Here is a 20,843-nt window from a genome sequence, read left to right on the forward strand (position 1 = left end):
TACAAAAGTTAAAGCATATAATACAAAAAATCTTAATGCCCTTGACACAGTAAGGAACTCTGAAAAAACACACGTACGCCATCTACCGTCAAGCGTGAAGTCGAGCACACGAGTTCACTTGCCGAAGAAGTCTTCCTTCTGCTCATCAGCCGATCACGAAGACAAGTCTTTTAATACAAGTTAACACTAAATGATTCATCTCCAAAAGTCCCAAAGTCCTCTGAACTTAAAAAAAGTCAACTTCTTTAACTTGACATCAAACTAGTTTCTCATACAATTTGACCATACTTCAAGTATGGTAATGACATAGGCATTTTTGACAAATCTCCTGCATAGCTATGGCTGTGGATTTTTTTTTTTTGACACATGAATATTAAATCTATAATATGTACATGAATTATGTACAACTGTTTATATATAAAGAGTGCACAAATCTGGGCAAAACAAGACACAACAAACATTAAAAACGAAACATCTCTGACACAGTAGTATCGATTGAGGAACAGAAACTTTTGGACAGGTTACAGAGAATGAGATTCTAATAATTCTGTGTGGAAAATTTTTTGGAATGGTTACCTGAAAAGATGAGATAAACAGAAAATAAGACTCCTAATACAATATTGGCAAGCGAAACTTGAAACAGAAGCAGCCCTTCCAACTCTAGTGTAAGCTGCTTATGTGGGTATAGTAAGACTACCAAGTATTCCAATTCTCTCTATTCTATGAGCTCAGTATCTTGCTTTCTACTGCTGCCTTGTGAACTCCCTGGTTATTTTCAAATACATCCATCCAGCTCTGTGAAAATGTACTGGCAGTCCCCGGTTTACGACAGTTTCAGCTTACGACGTTCCGAGGTTACGACACATGGATTATATTCGTCAGAAATTATTTCCAGTTTTATGACGCATGTTCCAGGGTTACGACGCTGATCTGATGGAAGAAACGTGACTCCAAAATGGCAAAATAATCTATATTTGAAGGATTTATTATGTAAAACTGCAGTTTACATAGTTTTCAATACACCCGAACCATTAAAAGTAAGGTTTTCTTAGGATTTTTTACGATTTTCGACGATGTTCCGGCTTTCGACGCGTCTCAAGTGCGGAACCCCCGTCGTAAACAAGGGACTGCCAGTAGTCTTGCAATATGTGAATAGCTAAAAAATTTACACATAGCTTCCCAGTGCATATCCTTCACTAAGAGACTCTCCGCTCCTTTTCTCACACACCTTTACTCAGAATGACCTCCCTAATTCACAACCAAATACATAAAAAGCAATAAATACCATAAAAAGTTCTTAATACTGACATTAGGACTTTCTCAAAGTGTATCAGCATTTTACACAATATCAGTCAACTTACACATCAAGAGAGCTGCACTGGAAGAAGGCCTCACTTAACAGAACACTAATAATTTATTACTTGTGCGATAAACAACAAACTATACTTGAAATGCATAAGAGAAACCAAATCACAATGAATTAATTGCTCGTTGCCCAAAAATGGCAATTTGAAACTACCAGCTGCAATACTAAAGCAAGACTGCTTTATCAGCTTAATGCAAATAATGCAAAAAATTAAATTAAATATCAAGTCATGAAAACCAAAACCTCCTCATCTTCACAATTACATTGGTGGTTTGTCAAAAACCTTGTAAAATAATGCCACTGGTGACTGAAGCTCCAGTTATCAGTACATAAGTAAATAATATAAAAATAACTGTTGATTAACCATCGGCCCAACAGGTTCCCAATTATCTCATATAAAACAACCTTTGAAAACAAAACTATTTCCAAAACTATTCCAATGATCAGGCCTACATATTTTCTCTCCTGTTTCATTCAACATCTTAAGTCTGAAATATGCGTTGTAATCTGTCACACAGACACTCCTCGTGCCTATGTTCTTACTCAAGTTTTTAATAAGCAGTGTTTGAAAATGCACTTTTCCTTGAAAATGCATTTTCAAAGTGTTTCAAGGTCCCTGAAGTTAAAACCATTTTATACAAATACTCTACATGTAACACTACTTCATTAAATTTAGAAATACTGCAATATGTAACACCTTTACACATACATTTCAAGTTTTATTTTTTTACAAGCACCAAATTTATATACATCACTTCAAGCTGACCTGGTGACACGGGGAACAAAGAAATGAACTGGGCTTTCTGTTGAATCTGTTGAACGTTCATCTGAAAGGTACTTATATACAGCAGGTTCTCAACTTTCGGCAGGAGGATCCGTTCCAGCGCCACAAGTCAGTGTTTAGCCGTTATTGGCGCTTTAATGACGCTTGAGGTGCCACACCATGATGCTGCATCAAGATACAGTACCATAAGTGCCATTAACTTGATGCCTACTCTTGTTGTTAGAACTGTCAATGGCACTTACAGCACTGTAACTACTTGATACGTCAGCAAGTAATGGCACTTTTCAATAGCCCCATAAGATCGAATCCGCTGTAAGTCGGTGACACACTGTATTTTGATCTGCATATCAAAGAAAGTAATTCTATGCATTAACACAACTATTGCAATTATCAAATAACGTATTTCTGAAGCATTTGTAATCGTGTGTACTGTAGGTCATGTGTTGTTAATTATCTCTAAATCAGCGCAGGCCAATGCACAACTAATGGCACATTGACGGTACATCACACAGCTGCAAGCCCAGACACATTTTGAAAGAATTTCAATACAGATTCAGAAATAGCGCGGTTAATGCTGGATTTACAAAATACTGAAACTGATAGCTCGAATTAATGCAAGAAAAGCAAAACTTAACCCTATCATAACCTGATCGCCACATTTGAAGGTCCCTCTTACTCAGAGGGAAAATACAATCTTGTGAACAGGTTACTAGAAATTACCATTACAGTAATTACAGTAGCTTACAAAGGAACAACAAAGGCGAGTTCAAAGTCCTTAATAGTAAACAAACCAGAGACAATGATGTACCTAACAGAGATCTCAAGAGGATTCAATGCACCTTTTCAAACAAACGAAAATATCATAAAACATTAGTTTAACAAATATCTAACAGACTCCTGGTCGAAGTCAAATAGTTGTACCTATTTGTATGGCATCATGCTATGTCTATTCTCACTACACCACAAAAGATGGGTCATTCTGAACACTGAGGTTCGCGAGGATGAATGTTTCTTCTATACATTGTCAGACAGGTTCATCACAGGTCAGCAGTTCTCTGTTTACCCCACACATACGCACATACCTGAGGAACTGTGACCAACACTCCACCAACCAGTAACACTTATCGTCAAGAACAAAACAAATTACTGTTCTGTTCCCTAGTTTATCCTTCCGTGAATGTTGCGACCTTACCCAAAAAATTTTGCAGTGCACCACCTACGAAGTCTGATTTTACACTTTGGGAGAACCTGTCTCAATTTGCACAGTATTAATACTAGTTGGATTTTGCAGCGTATAAAAATTTTGCTTCTAACAAAAGTCATAATTTTCACATACTTCACATACAAAAAATTGATTTTGCTTTCTTACCAAAGTTAGATTTTGCACTTGAAGACAGTAAAATTCTGTACTGTAGCGTAAAGTACAGAAATAAAATAAGATGAGAAAAAAGCGCTGTCACAGATCTATCAATTTTCTTTATTCATAGCAAACACGACAACATTCTGGGCTGATGGCTACAGAGGCCATAATGTTCGTACTTTTTCCGTCAGCTGACCACTCAACTGTCCAGCTAACTGATTTGTCAATTGTCCAGTGAGCTGGCCAGCCAACTGCCCAGTTAACTGTCCTGTTAGCTGCCCTGCAAGTTGTCCAGTTAAATGACCATATGTGTAGGCTGGCTGATAGGCCTGTTGCTGGAACAACTTGCTCGTGTCTTCATAAGTCAACACCTTATCGTCTGCATTCATGAGCACAGTGTTCATCTGTGACTTCTGCGTGAGTAACTTGATGTTATCATCATACGAAATGCCTTTCCTGTCACCGTGCATGAACCTATGGCTGTTGAGATGGCTCTCTTGAATGAATTTCTTCCCACATTCCTCACACTCAAACTTTCTCTCGGCACTGTGTACGAACTTGTGACTACTGAGATGAACTTGCTGTGAGAATCTCTTTCCGCACTCGTCACACTCATAGACTTTCTCTTCGCTGTGGACAAACTTATGAGTGCTCAGGTGGCTTCTCTGGGTAAACCGCTTTCCACAGATGTCGCATTCGTACCTTCTCTCTTCCCTATGGATGAACCTGTGACTATTCAAATGGCTCTTCAAAAGGAATCTCTTCCCACACTCTTCACAAACAAACTTTTTCATGTCGTACGGAATGAACTTGTGGCCGTTCAAATAACTTTCGTGAGTAAATCTTTTCCCCCAAGTCTGGTTTTCGATCTTCTTCTCCTCCGTGTGGACAAAACGATGGCTATTGAGATGTATCTCCTGTGTGAACCGTTTTCCACACTCCTTACACTCAAACATTTTCTCTTCACTATGTACAAAACTATGACTAATAAGGTGGCTCTTCATGTAAAATCTCTTCCTGCAGACTTCGCACTCAAATCTCCTCTCTGCTGTGTGCACAATCCTGTGGCTGTTCAAGTGGCTCTCCTGGGCAAATCTCTTGTAGCACATTTCACATTCGAATCGCTTTTCTTCCGTGTGAACGAACATGTGACTGTTGAGGTGGCTTCTCTGGAAGAAGCGCTTCCCACACATTTCACATTCAAACTTCTTCTCGCAGTGCACGAGCATGTGGCTGCTAAGGTGACTCTTGTGCGTGTATCGCCTGTTGCAGATGTTACACACAAATTTCTTCTCGCTATGTATGTGCATATGGCTGTTCAGGTGGCTTTCCAGGATAAAACGCTTTCCACACAATTCGCATCCAAACTTCTTTTCACTGTGGACCAACATGTGACCATTCAAGTGGCTTTTCTGGAGGAATCTCTTACCGCAAACTTCGCACTCAATCTTCTTCTCTGTGTTGTGCATCAGGAGATGACCGTTCAGGTGGCTTTCCATTGTGAACTTCTTTCCGCACAGGTCACATTCAAACTTTTTCTCGTTGGTGTGAACCAACATGTGACTGTTCAGGTGACTCTTCTGAACAAACCTTTTGCTGCACTGGTCACACTCATAGGGCTTGTCACTTGACTGCAGCCACTGTTCAATTTGTGTCCTCAGCTTCTGCTCCTTTGTCACAGTAGGGCCATCCTGGAAATGAACGTTTCCATACACAGTTGTGACAGGGTATTGGAAAATTTGTGGTCCGTCCAAACCTGTCTGAGTATCTTTATTGATTTTATTTGTTGGATACTGTATCTGAGGCTCTTCCATTATTAAGACATTGGGCTGATTACCAATAACATCAAAATCAATTATTTTGCTCTTGCCCTCATCACTCTATCTGCGCATCATGCATGTGTTCAAGGAGTCTTCAGATGACACGGTGCTACATGGCCCCTGAAAGAGAGAGAGAGAGATTTCTTAACTGATTGAAATGTGGCTATTTGAACTGATTCTATATCCATGTCATCAATCAAATTCTCCTTCAATTAGATGCCTTTTATTTCTGATGAATCTGTCGAGTCAATATCCACCAAGAGAGGCAACGATTTGAAGCACAATATACTATAAACCCTAAAAGCCACAATGTAACACAGAAAAATCTACATCCTGAAGAATTTTGGTAAGCTGACAATTTCAGAAACTTGCCAGTTATTAAAGATATCAAAGCTCTACAGCTTACTCTATCAAAAACTTAATAATAAAATAATGACATTAATGAGATACAATCAGTCTTCCACATAATCATGCAGTATCCAACTAGATGTGTAAAACACAAAAGCAAATGACCAAATGACACATGCAGGCCTACTACATATAGGCAATTGCAAGTCTGCAATCAATTAAAAAGCAAATTGCAATAAAAATAAAACAAGCAGTTAGTAAAACATCCCACTTTCCAAGACACGCAAGTTTACCGATCCTGATCGAAGTAACATTATACAGTCAGTCTCCAAGTTACAGCAGTCTCGACATAAGTCGATCCGATCTTGCAACGCTCTAAAAAAAATATTCACAAAACGTTCGTATCCAAACTGATGTAAAAATCCAAAGTTAAGGCGACGTTAGACAGGGTACTATACTAGTTTCCGAGTTTCCTCTTGTAAATATGTAAGCGTTGCCATCCTTCCAGTGCGCAAGCCTACCACAGGATTAAAGGTAGTGCATGTAAGGCTTCCACCACTTTTTATTTTTCATCTTTATAAATCTTTTAAAGTTAAGATCCGACTTGAGTCGGTGCCTCGGGAATGGATCTCCGTCACAACTTGGGGACTGTCTATTGGAAACAGACATCAGGATTAATGCTGTGTAAATTTCTTTAATTTTATAAATGCAAATTAAGCTTACTTTAACGATCTGCACACAGCAGTCAAAACAATTGGCTCTTGGCAATGAACAACTTGATAATCCACGGCATTCAACAACTCAAGAATCAACTAAAGGACTGTCTTATGACTGTCTCATGTCAGTTGGAATTTGCCAAAAGACAGAAAATAATTCTTCCCCATTTCGATGAAACTGACAGAATCTTCCTCTAACTGGGGATATCACAACAGCTAGTGAGTTTTTAAGCTTTCTGTATACAAAAACATGCCAAAATGGCTATATATCTGTCCGTCCGCACTTTTACTGTCCGCCCTCAGATCTTGGAAACGAACGTGGCTAGAGGGCTGTAAATTGGTACGTTGATCATCCACCCTCCAGTCATCAAACGTACCAAATTGCAGCCCGCTAGCCTCAGTCGTTTTTATTTAACTTAATGTTAAAGTTAGCCATGATCGATAGTGATGTCAACAACAACACAGGCCACCACCAGGCCACGGGTGAAAGTTTCACGAGCTGCAGCTGCGAGTTTCACACAGCACTGTACGCTGTACAGCATACTTGGCTGCGCCGAAGAATCCTCTGTGCATTATTTTAATTTTTATTTAACAGAATTATTGTATTATAACAGTCAATGATGAACGTAAATATACCCAGAAACTAAACAAAATTTTTGGTCATTGTTAAAAGGCATTAATATAATAATGACGGTACTCTTTTCTCCTCATTATTATTGATAATCTATATAAAAAATATCTCTCAGTTTCCTTATTACAACAGTAATATAAATATAAATAAAAATTCAACACAGCAGCCTTAGGGTAGAACCGGGAAAAGTATAGACTACAAGAACTACTGACGAAAAAAGGATAATAGAGAGAGAGAGAGAGAGAGAGAGAGAGAGAGAGAGAGAGAGAGAGAGAGAGATTACTGCTTGCAGCCTAAAAGTAAGGAGTTCAGAATTGAGTACAAGAAACAAGATCTGACTAATTATTATTATTATTATTAGATAGATGAAACCCAATTAAACGGAACAAGCTCCCAATAGGGGCCACTGACATTAAATTCAAGCTCCCAAAGAATATTATCATTAGATAAAACCTATTCATATGGAACATGCCCACCAAAGGGGCCACTGACTTGAAATTCTTGAAGTTTCCAAAGAATATTAATGTGTTCTCCAGGAAATAATAAGAGGAGGCAAAGAGAAATACAGTGAGAAGAGAAATAACTTATTAAAAAAGGAAACAAATTAATAAATAGATAGACAAAAAGAATTTAAATACAAGGAGAATGGTACTAGAGTTGTAGTACTACAATGCAATTGCGTCTTGCAAGACTTCCACAGTCAAGTTTTGTGGGAAATAAAAGTATATAAATTCGACATAGAAGCAGATGAAGGTCCATTATAGTACCTGATAAAACGCAGAGGACAAACTAAGACCTGACATTACCATCATCAAGAAAAATGCCGGTAACCTAACCTGTGAAAGTGGTATTGAACCCTCTGAACATCGTTTAAGCCAATGGCCAAAGGCCACAGGCCAAGCTGGGACCTACGAGGTCATTCAGCACTGAGACGTTGACTGACATTAATATTCTTTGCATCATTCAGTACTAAGGGGTGTGGAAATTTCCCCATTCCTCTGTACCTACAACCGGTCCAAAAAACATAGACTAACTCAATGGCCAAGACTGTCTTTTGTGTGTGTGTGTGTGTGTGTGTGTGTGTGTGTGTGTGTGTGTAAGGGCAAACCCTACAGGGAAATCACGTTTGAACCTTTTCTTCCAAGACCAGGGCAGGGAGCAGCCCTTTCTACCTATTAACTGTAACTTCAAAAGGGATACTGTACAGTTATACGTGGGCCGAGCTACCTGCTGTAATCTCTCAAAGGCCTATAAGCTGCTTTGGGTTCTCTGCTGGCTTTTTTTAAAAAGAAATATACATGAACCATGCATATATATATAATGAAAAGAAAGAGAGAGAGAGAGAGAGAGAGAGAGAGAGAGAGAGAGAGAGAGAGAGAAATATCACATACCGCAGGAGCTATGCGCCTATGAGAAACTCATTTCCAACATATCTTTTCAAAACCACCACCACTACTAGTCGTTGTCCGCTATTCACCCCACCTTTTCACTATATATATATATAAAAGGGCTTTCACACACACATATATATATATAGTGTATGGATAGCCGTCTTCTTATTGGTGCATAAATTAATAAGAGGGTTATTTACATACGTGTATATACATACATATATATTTAACGTGTGGTTGGTGAGGGGAGGGTTCATAGTACATTTTGCGAAAACACTGATACAATACATACACACTCACACACATACACACGAAGACCCCTTCCTTCTACGACTAAAATTCTTTTAAGACAACAACTAGCAAAGATTATCTTCTCGTAACGTTATCTATTACTTATTTGATTTTACTTAGAATTCGCTACGACACCACGTACCTAGTCCTCATAAATACGCGAGAGAAACATGTGTGTATATGTGTGTGTTAGGCTCATGTATTAAAAAAAACCAACATTACAGTCACTACATTACCACCTAGTCCTCATAAATACACAGGGGGAACATGTATGAATGTTTGTATGTGTGTGTATGTATGTGTTACACTCATGTATAAAAAACCAACATTACAACAGTCACTTGAAGTTCATAAAAACCACACAACACGTGAAACCGTCCAAAGAATTAAATATCAACAGTTTCCATAAATTCATGAAAGAGACTAAAAGCCGTTTTTACTCTGTAGGGATTCAACGAGGCTTGGCAATTCATTCACGAATTTCAATTAAAAAAGAAAAAAGCACAAAACAATTGTAAACTTTCGACTCGAGTGTTTTTTTTTATTTACCAGCAAAATAGAAGTTGTAGAATTAAAGAGAAAAATAAGCAAAATACAAACAGGTTGTAGACAAAATTCCTTTCGCCCAAGACTCAAATGCCATCATAGTGGAATGCTTGACAAGACACCAAGGAACAACGTATTGAGTTATGAAACAAGACGGGAAAATTGAATATTTCATCAAGTTTTTCTGTCTCTATCTCTCTTTCTATTATATAATATATATATATGTATATATACATATACATACATACAATAGCTAGATAGATAACGTGCGTGTATGTGTGTAAAGTTTAAGACAAAAACTGCATTACAAACTCAAATTCTTCCTACTTGACAGCTAGCTAGGTAACTAAGCTACCTTTGCGTAAGACGAAGAAGAAGAAGAAGGCGAGTAATGTATAAAATATACTTCATACTTATATACACAATATTGCATTTTGTCAAAATCCGCTTGCACGCTGACCGGAGACGAAAAATATGGGAAAACCCTCAAGAAAACCGTAAGAGACCACCCCAAAAACGCCAGACGAATGCCAAAATGCAATAATGAAATGGGCCCAGCTAGATTTCTTCACATTGATGTTGAGAATTCACAGCCCGAGTCTAGGAGAGTGGGGGAGTAGTATAGAAGGCCGATGTGGCCGAGGAGAGAGAGAGGGTGAGGGCGAGGGAGAGGGAGAGACAGAGACAGAGGAAGTCGAGAGGGGGGAGGAACGTAGGAGACGCGGGGCCGGAGGGAGAGAGAGACACACACACACACAGAGGGAGGGAGGGAGAGAGAGAGAGAGGGAGCGGTAATGTAGGAAGGGTGGAAGGTGAGGAAGGAGGGAGGGAGGGATGGCTGGCTGCCTGGTTGGCTCTACACCTCCTCCATCCACCGACCCTCTCTCTCTCTCTATAAGCTTTTGCCATGATACACCGCCGAAGAAGACGGTACTATTTATGAGGTACAATTCTTCGGTACACTTTTAAGCTACGTTTCCCTCGTGCATTCTGCGAATATACTATATAAATTTAATACGTAAACTCATTAGCTATGAAACCATGGCGCAACTTAAAAAATCAATTATTCAACCAACAAGCCGTTGCCACAAAGGATAGCGAGAAGTTTATAAGCAAGAATGCACATGAGAATTATTCCATAATAATAATAAATATTTCATATCACAAAGCTGACTCCATCAGCTTTTCTTCTGTAAGAGTTCAAATGCTAATTCGTAACTAATATTGAGGTGTACAATGGACGAACACCTTAAAATGATACGTTATCGGCCTACGAACCAAGACAAATTTGAGCTAAACGTGTCAGGCATGATTGTGGAATGACTAGGGGGCGGGGGGGGGGGCATTAATGCAAAATTTGGCAATTACAAAATACTATAAACCATGCAATCTGTCTACTAATCTATACATACAAACAGTTCAATGAGGAAAATTATCTATAATTCATTACAGATCATTTGGATCTTTCATAGATAGTGTCATTATCTTTTAGGATATTTACAGTATTTTGTTTGCGTTTTCAGGTACTAGCCAGAGGTCTTGCAATAAACACCCCTTGTGAGTCTACCTAGGAAAAATGTAATAATTTTACATTCTAGGCCCATCGACTTTCAACGAATAAAATATCCTCAAAATAAGAGCCAAAATAAAATAAATGAAATTAAATAAACTTCCCATAAAGTTTCAAGACTTTGATACCAACACCGAGCTGGGCTTCTCGTAAATCTCAGGTAAATCTCCATGACACGGCAGCTAATTCAAACGGAATTCTTTCTGTAAGTCAGTCGGAAATGCCCAAATCCCTCCAAACGATAGTCATAAAAGATAGAAAAAGGCTTAAGAGGCTTGGCATACGATGCGTATTGCATATATACAATGCATTCATGCGTGCATTCTTCCGCTGCTGACCTGGACAACCAAATCAACAGTTATTGTCGCAAGGAATAATTCATAGCACAACCTTGACTTACGAGAGCAATAATTGACTGTTCCCGGCGTGACTGGGAACTCGACAGGTTGCTCTCTATCTCTCTCTCTTTCTCTATCTCTTTTTCTCCGTGAGCGACTGTTATGGGATATGCGAGACGTGATATAAATTGTCGGGCACGAAAATATTTTAATTTCGAGAGAATGAATTCTTGCAATATTCTTTAAAAACAATCACTAACTTTAATAATAATAATAATAATAATAATAATAATCTTTTAAATCTGGATCTGTAGGCCTATAGATTTTTCTTTAAATAATGCATAAGACAACTTTGGATTTGCTCCGTTTCAAGACGGGTGGTACTATAAGTATGTTTTTAAATAATAATAATAATAATAATAATAATAATAATAATAATAATAATAATAATAATAATAATAATAAGCTGAAACTATAAAAAAAACAATTTAATCTCGATCTGTATAGTTTTCTTTAAATATATATACTACGTACATGGGACTATATCTTTGGATTTGCTCTCCGTTTCAAGACGGGTGGTACTATAAGTATGGTTTTAAAATTAATAATAATAATAATAATAATAATAATAATAATAATAATAATAATAATCTGAAACTAAAAATACATTCCCAATTTAATCTCGATTTGTATAGATTTTTCTTTAAATATATATACGTATATTGGATTTGCTCACCGATTCAAGACGGGTGGTACTACTATAAGTATGGTTTTAAAATAATAATAATAATAATAATAATAATAATAATAATAATAATAATAATAATAATAATCTGAAACTAGAAATAAACATCAATAACACAGCAACCATCTTCATCATGAAATTACCAAAGACGAAAACTACTTGGGATACGAACGTCTCCATCGTGCAAGCACAAGTCGGAAACCAGAATGCATAGTACTTTTAAAAACAAAAGAACAAACTAACTATACTGCTAAGTGGATGTATGTCTGTGTCTTAACATACGCCGAATAAATTATAGACATTTCCCCCCAAAAAAACATGAGACGACCCGGTCGTGACAATGAAGAAAACGCAACTCCCAACTCGAAGATAAATCAATATTTCGGGCGAAAAGCTCTTTGAATGTCGGCGGGGTCTGTGTATGTGTGTATGTAAGTTATATACGTGTGTGCGCAGATGGCGTACACACGAGCAGCGTGTAAGTACCGGGTATGTGTAACCGAGCCCCCGGGAAGAGAGAGAGAGGGAGACGGAGGGAGAGAGAGAGAGAGGAAGGGAGGGAGGGAGCAAGACAGTAAAATTTTGGACAGTATCAAACAATTTCTCTGGCGCAAGTAGATGCGTTATTAACGTCCTTTAAAAAAAATCGCATCGGTATTATTGGCTTCGTTTCACTAAATAATTTTATTTTCTTTCTCTCTCATGTTAAATGAGGTCGTAATTTCCATAATGAACGTTCATAATGACTGCATGATGACACAACAGTATTATATATAATGAGAAGGTTAGACACGAGACATCATCATATCCCCAGGTGTTGTTCTCTGCCTTCACATACCATAGACCGATAAGTCATATTGTTGCCATTAGCATTCACAGACTTGAATGCATTATCGTCATGCTCCATTATAATAATAATGTTTATAAAAAGTATCAAATGGTTAATGAGAAAAAATGAAACAATAGAAACCCGCCACATCTGGTCCTACCCTACCATGACGCTCCCCCTCCCCCATCTCCGTCCCTTTCACAACCCTACATGGAGGCATTATCATACAGCTGGTATACATGAGGCATTAAATACGGTGGAAAGAAGCGTCAATAAGTCGCTTGCGTTGTTTTAACTGACTGTCATGCACGTTAGGACGTTAGGGCGAATGCGAACGGTGCATGACATTACGTTACGTTACGGAAGTAAACGTCATAGAGAATTCTAAATTTCAAACGAAGAGACGTAACGTGTCGCGCATCTGGCAACGGCACCAGCCAGGTTCCCTCCCCGGAACATGGCGGGCGGACCGACGGGCTGGCGGCCCGGCGCCCTCTCCTCTCTCTCTCTCCCTCAGCCAAAGCTCTCCTCCTCCTCCTCCCTGTCCCCCCCAAATAGCATGGGGTTGAGGGAAGAGGGGGAGGAGGAGGAAGGAAGGAGAGAGGGAGGGGGGAGGAGAAGTGCGCTGACAGAGAGAGGCCAGGGCCGCTGTTGTGTGTTGCCAGAGAGCCGCCCCGCCCCCCTCCTACCACCACCACCACCACCTCCACCACAGCCCGATCGTTACTACAAAGATCTGAACGGACACACACACGAACATACACATATAACGTCTATGACGACGATGACAGCCACCGTTTCTTTTTGCCAAGCAAAATTATACGACGAATGAATGCCCGCCCGGAACTTAACTTACGTCAATAAAAAAAACACGACGCTGTAGTAGACATGCGACAAGACGTAATATTAAACAGACAAGACGAGACAGTCTTTAAAAAAGAAAAAAAAAAACTTCCGAAGGGACGAGAACGAGACCAGACAGAAATAGTGGTTAAAACTGAAGACGTCGTCCATTACCTGACGCCGATCGAGGAGGAGGAGGAGTACTAGTAGTCGCCCTGTGGAAGCAGCAGCAGCCTCCTGTGCATGGCTACTCGCCCTGCATCGCTGACAAGGGCGGGGGAAGAAAAAAAGGCGACGAAGAGGTAGCCTCAAAGAAGAAGGACTCGGCCCTTCTCACTCTACACAACAGACACTGGAGGTCACAGGACTCGCCTGGTGGGCCCGGCGTTGGTAGCACTGAATTAACCATCGTTTTCTGACGCAAGTTTTCTTTGGGGGCTTCTAGGGGTGACTTTGCCCTATACAAAAGGGACAAGGTGCCATACATCGCCGCCCCCGCCCCCCCTGGCGGTATAATAAGATGCTATAGGGCATACGGGTCCCTCTCATGACTTCTGATGTTGACGTATCCCGTTTTTACAATTCAAATGGTCTTCTAAGGATTTCTCAAGAATAAAATGGATTATATAAAATTAATAATATATATACATATATAATGAAGGATCACGTCAAGATTAGCGAACCCACTTTTTTCCAAGGCAATATAATACCTCTGATATACTATAATGGCTTCTAATTCATATCTAAGCCATAGTAACCTGTAAATATTGTATGTATATTTAATTTTTTAATGAATGCGATATTTTTCTAATAGATGATAAAAAATATATGGTTAGAAAGAGAGAAATGACATTCCAAATTTGAAGACACATTCTCACCCTGTAGTATGGAAAATTTTGGAATTCATTCTCCCACGACCTATCTTCCCGTATACATGAATTTTACTTAAAATGTCAACTCAAATTATACCTGGTCTGCATTGCTACTCAGCTATCTTTTTACAGGAATTCTTCTTCTTTAAGGTTTTATAAATTTGCAACGATTATAATCGGATACGAAATAACTATATACTACGTCCTTAACGGTAAAATATTAAAAGCACCAACAAAATAGGCCTAAGGCTGTATATATTCATACAGGTCCCGGTTTGGCTTTGTTAATAAACTTAGCTGGACTTCTAGGTCTTGTGACCTTTGCTGTCATCTCAATTGAAGGCCATTTTACAACTTTGTTTAATTAATTACCGAGTCATCTTTGGTGCCGAGTCATCTTCGGTAAAGAGAAACGTTGTCGTCTTGGTGGGTCAAGAACATAAACCTATAAAAATATTCCTCTCCCCTTTCCCTTGATTCGTTTATTCCATAAATGGACGCCTCCGTTTTGCAGGAGTGCATGCTTATTGCAATCAATAATAACAGCCGTAATTATAACAGAGCTTTCAGTCAATTGCTCGCATTCCCTTGGGTAGGACCTATGATATTCCAAGCAATGCCAATTCCTAAAAGCAAAAATACCTAAGACAAAATGATACAAAGAAAAATTATTTGAAAATAAACTGATGGTAGGGGAATGAATATTCACCACTAAGCTCACGGCATCCAGCCTGGAATACTACTATGCAAATCCCGAGCTGGTGTTTTCCAAAACTTCTGTTGCAAAATGCACCCATACCATGGAGAGTAAAATTTCTTTGATGTCAAAAGAGGCAGAAGTCTCGACTAGGAGGAATGTGCATGAATCACATGTAATTGATACATTAAAAACTGTATTTGTATTATTATTATTATTGAAAGATATTGCTGCATCAGCTGCATTCAACTTGTAAATAGTCAAGTTGAATGCAGCTGATGCAGCAATATCTTTCAATAAGACTTGTTTGAAAGAGGGTCTCCTTCCAATATTATTATTATTATTATTCAGTAAAAGAAATGTATTGATATTATTATTTCAGTAAATGAAATTAATTATTATTATTATTTCACTAAACAAAACCTATGCACATGGAACAAGCCCACCAAAGGGGCCACTGACATGAGATTCAAGCTTCCAAAGAATGTTAGGTTCAACCTCCCACCGAAGACCCCAAACTGCAGCAGCAACTGATCATGATACAGAGCCAGCGATTTTTCATCGCCCTGGGCGAGACGCAAACCTGCAACATCCGAGTGGCATTTCACAACACTAACCGCTATACCAGCGGAGCAGCCAACTTCACTGAAACAATGAAGTTACTATAGCTTATTCACTTTAAGTAGATTCTTGGGTGAGGCCTATGCCAACTAGATGTCTGTTTGGCGGCCGCTGATTGGCTGGGAGCTGCCTAACTCCCAGTACCAGCCAATCAGTGGCCGCCAAACAAACGTATCGCAAGCATAGGAATCATCCAAGAATCTACCTTAAGTGAGCTAGCTATACAAGCTCTCATAAATTCTTATGCACCCACTTTAATGAAAGTATCTTACATTAGATGCACTCAACCAACGGAAAGACACGAGCATTTTCCATCTTGTCACCTCTACAGTAGGTATATCATAGATCTAGAACTTGATAACAGTAGTTTGAACATCAACCAGCTTCCCACCAGTTCAATCAGGCCATTTTCAGCTAAACGGTCCATGCCACAAATACAGTACAGGCAGTTCCCGGCTTACAACGTTCCGAGGTTACAACACTTTTCAATTATATTTATCAGAAATTATTTCCAGGTTTATGACACATGATCCAGGGTTACGCCACCGTCAACGCTGATATGGCAGAAGAAATGTGACTCCAAAAATGCAAAATAATCAATATTTGAGGGTTTTTTTGATGAAAAATGCAATAAGAATGCAGTTTACATAGTTTTTAATGCACCCAAAGCATTAAAAGTGAGGTTTTCTTAGGACTTTTGATGACGTTCCAGCTTACAACGATTTTCGGCTTACAACGCGTCTCAAGAATGGAACCCCCGTCGTAACCCGGGGACTACCTGTAATTATGAAATGAAGAAACTTATAGCATCTTAAGCAACCGCTTCTAAAGTACTGTACATATTTGTTTGGTTGTATGGTGTTTTACTTTGCATGGAACCAGTGGTTATTCAGCATCAGGACCAACAGCTTTAGGTGACTTCCGAACCACATCGAGAGTGAACTTCTATCACCATAAATACAAATCTTTGACCCCTCAATGGAATGCCCAAGAATTGAACTCACAGCCACCAAGGTAGCAGACCAAGACCAAACCGACCACGCCACTGAGGCGCTTAATATGTCTGGTTAGAGAGTGTGCTAACCACAATTACTCCTTACTATAATAGTGACAAGGATCCTATCATAGACTTAGCCTTGCCCTGCAGGAAATCCTCCTGATTCCCTTGAAAAACTTCTACAGTAACTGTTAAAGATACAAGAGCTTATTCTGTATCTTAGTAGAACCACTGGATGCTTCAAACCTGTAAGTCAGGATACTTACCAGTTTAGGTCACAAAAGATAAACTCTACACACGACAAAAATCTGAACTTTGTGCATCCTTTTCACCTGATTCAACGTCTGCATCAATCTCCGTACTAGTTCTTACAGCAGTGGTTGTTGAAAATTCTTGTAGTTATATATGTAGAGTCGAACCCCCGGGGTTCGCAGGGGATAGGGACCACAACATCCTGCCTTCCTCCCAAGTGAATAGCTGAAATCCACAAATACTTGACACCATTTTTAAAATTATCACAATTGCCCATGTATTTTGAGTTCAAACACCAAGTACCCACCTCAAAAAATACTTATACCTGCCTATTTTAAGTTTTATGTTGAAAAATGTGGTCACGCAAATATAAAAATACGGTACTTATTAGTGCACATGATAAATTCCGCGAATAGGCAAATTTTCTGTGAATAATGTGGATATATGTTCCACAGAATAACCAGCAAACAGGCAAAGCCACGAATCCAGAACTGCAAATAGGCAACGGTTGACTAATCTGAAGCTCTCTAAATATTCAAATTTGGTATTAATAATCAAACACTGACCAATGGTTCTCACAGAACATTCAGAGCCACCTTCCACTAAACTTCATAACTGGGTCCCTCTTAAACATATACATGGTTATATTGCACTGTTGCATATCACATAAAAAACCTTGTTCTAAACTAGAATCTGGTGAATCCGATATCTAAAAAGCATAGGAATGGGCTACCAAACCAGTTAGTAATGGATCTAATGTAAGGCAGTACATATACCTTTGAAAATAAAAGTTCCACAGAAGCTCACCAGACCTGTTACTTTGTGAAAAAACCCAGAGGGTCTCTCAAAATAAACTTAAAAGAATCAACACTTTGCAAACAGATGATGAAGAAACTCCTGAATTATATAACTTATTTCTCTTCACATGAATCCAGTAACAAAATCTGGCTGCACTGAATAGCAAGATTACCATCCCAAAATTGCAGGCAAGGGGATCCATTCCTGATCCGCGCCACAAGCTGATTCCGCCTTAAGAGCCATAACATTGAATCTGCCGTAAGTCGTGTCGTCGTAAGTCGATGACACACTAGATATACTATTCTAAAACACCTGCATTCATGAATTCCCATACACCATATTAACCCGAGTACTCTTCTCTGTTGATAATCCTAGGTGACCTGAATAACCACTCAGTTCCTGTACGGGCTACATAGTCCAGTTGCTGCTGTTAATAACTCCTATGGCACTAGTGCCTTTCTGTCATAATCCTAACCACTGGTAAAATGACCAAAGAAGCTGTAAATTGGCAGAAATAACACAACAAAAATTGATGGTATACAATTCAGTGAACAGATACATACTTTGTAAAGCAAGACCTCTTCATTAACGGAAATAGAAATCACAGAAATACCTTCCAATAGGATCTAACCTGGTCACCGGGAAGTTCCCAGTTATAAAATCCGTTTTGAAGAACGATGATGATATCAATGTATATATATGTCCCTACACTTGGTATTTAGTGTCTTCACAGTGACACCTAGGCCTACAGCTCTTGTTTTCCTCATGGTAGTAGAAGGCCTGGTCAGTATTTCTGGACAGACCAAGAGGAGCAAAAGTAGGCCTACAGTGGCAGAAACATGAGGCACAAATTGAAGGTGAACAAAACAAAATATGCAATTTACAGTGCTATGAAAAGAAAAGGTAATGGAAGCTGTTTAAGTAAGGGTAAAAGGCAGAAAGATTAGTAGTGATCTTGATGGACTTGAGGACAGAAGGGGTCCAAGTGAAAAAAAAAAACTAATTCAAGTACAGTTGCAAGTTGTGTAGTGGCTGCTGAAACAGTCCACGAAGGCAGCTTCACAGGCAAGGAAAGGCAAATATCATCAATTCTCTGAACTAATTCGCTCAAATGCAAGTGAACACAGGTGAGGGAAAGGCCAAAGAAACATGGCACCTCTCTCCAACTCATGATTACACAACAGTCCAAGCTGGGGCACAATGCATTAGACACAACTTGCTGAATTCATAAAAAAAATAAATTGCTCACTTTAGTAATCTATATCAGTACATATGCTCATACTTTAGCAATCTATATCAGTAATATACCCATGTCATCATCTGAAGAATACCCCAAAAAGATTAACTATGAATCATAATTTAAATAATTTATCCGTAAGAATGAGTTAATATTCTTAACTCTCACATGGCTGGCCAAAAGGTTTGTTAAGGAAACTTCCCAGAGCTCATCAATGTTGTTGCTAGAGGAAAACTTGACCACATAAAACACTTCAAGTGTTAGTGTCCTACATTCTAGGACTGGTTCTCATGGTCTATTTAGACAGTATCCTTGGGTCATACATCTGTGACCAATTAGAGTTGGGATTAACTCACTTTCAAAGCACATTTTCTCATGTGAGTGTCAACATTACTTAGCAAAAAGCTTAACATAAAATATATGACAGAATCTTAGCAACTGTGCTGATGGCTCCTCCATCTGCTCAATTATGTGGACTTTTTACCCATGCCCTCTAATACCAATGAAGCTTGCAGCTGAAACCATAAATCTCAAGGTATATAAGCAGCATCAAACAGGTCTGTAACAAAACACTAAGAACATTCACCGAGGGATGTGTCCACAAACACACAAAAACATTGAATAAAGAAAAAATAAAAAGTGACTGGAGCAGGTAGTCTAGTACATCGTTGCAGAAACCATACTAAAACCTGATCAAGGATGGGTAATTCTTTCACCTGGAATCACTATGCTTTCTTTTACATATTTTTCGTTGACAATTCTCTAACATTCAAATGGTTTGTATATTAATATGAACACAAGCACTAAAATATAAAAAATTACTTCGGCCTCACTAACAGCAACCATCCCACCTACCCCACTTGTCTATCATGGGATATATAACTTTATTTCTTCTCATTGGTCCTTCTGATACACCAAATCATCAATGTTGACCTTTCACTAACTCAAGTAGGCAGTCCCCGGGTTACGACGGTCTCGACTTACGACGCTTTTCAATTATTATTCATCAGAAATTATTTCCAGGGTTACGACGCATGTTCCAGAGTTACGACGCCTACAAACGCTGATCTGGCAGATGAAATATGACACCAAAAATGCAAAATAATCAATATTTAAAGTTTTTTTTATGAAAATGCAATAAGAATGAAGTTTACATAGTTTTGAATGCACCTAAAGCATTAAAAGTAAGGTTTTCTTAGGGTTTTTGACAATGTTCTGGCTTACGACGCGTCTCAAGAACGGAACCCCCGTCGTAACCCGGGGACTGCCTGTATAGTTAAAAGCTACCTACAGAGTTACTTGTCTCAAAGGCAATTCCCACAATTTGTACACAATTCACTGAATGGCTTCAGTTTTGTCAGAAAAAAAAGTCCAGAATGGTACATATATTGCCACTCAACTAAATCATCACTGATGTCTGTTTGTGCTGATCACACAGTCCCACAAGGATCATCCATGTTTCACACAGGAAGCAGTTTCAATACCTAGCACAACCTCTTGTTCTGAACTTGCTTACATCATCCTTGTACTTAAATACTGCAATTAAATGCAATCGACTTTTCAACTGCACCGTACTCAACTTCCACATTCTCCAAATTCACCTTGAATTTGTTGCTTACGAAGCAGCACCAGCGTACTCCTCTAAATATGTCATCAATAATAAATTAACTGAAGAAAGGAGCTCCTACAACCACTTATTATAAGAATCAATATAAACACAGACAAGGGTTGAACAAATAAATATACTACTGTCAAGCCCACGGACTCGAGAGGAATGCATACCATAACCCC

General features: G+C 38.8%; 1 protein-coding gene across 1 annotated transcript; it reads right to left on the reverse strand.

The window, feature by feature from the left end:
- Nucleotides 1–313: 313 nt before the first annotated feature.
- Nucleotides 314–13,983, reverse strand: LOC135203561 (zinc finger protein OZF-like). Its single transcript, XM_064233303.1, has 2 exons — nucleotides 13,753–13,983; nucleotides 314–5,450 (listed from the first exon to the last, which is right to left on the reverse strand). The coding sequence occupies exon 2, from the start codon at nucleotides 5,322–5,324 to the stop codon at nucleotides 3,666–3,668; it is 1,659 nt and encodes a 552-aa protein (XP_064089373.1). The 5' UTR covers nucleotides 5,325–5,450; nucleotides 13,753–13,983; the 3' UTR covers nucleotides 314–3,665.
- Nucleotides 13,984–20,843: the final 6,860 nt, after the last annotated feature.

This window comes from Macrobrachium nipponense, chromosome 36 (genome assembly GCF_015104395.2).
Source record: "Macrobrachium nipponense isolate FS-2020 chromosome 36, ASM1510439v2, whole genome shotgun sequence".
Classification (NCBI taxonomy): domain Eukaryota; kingdom Metazoa; phylum Arthropoda; class Malacostraca; order Decapoda; family Palaemonidae; genus Macrobrachium; species Macrobrachium nipponense.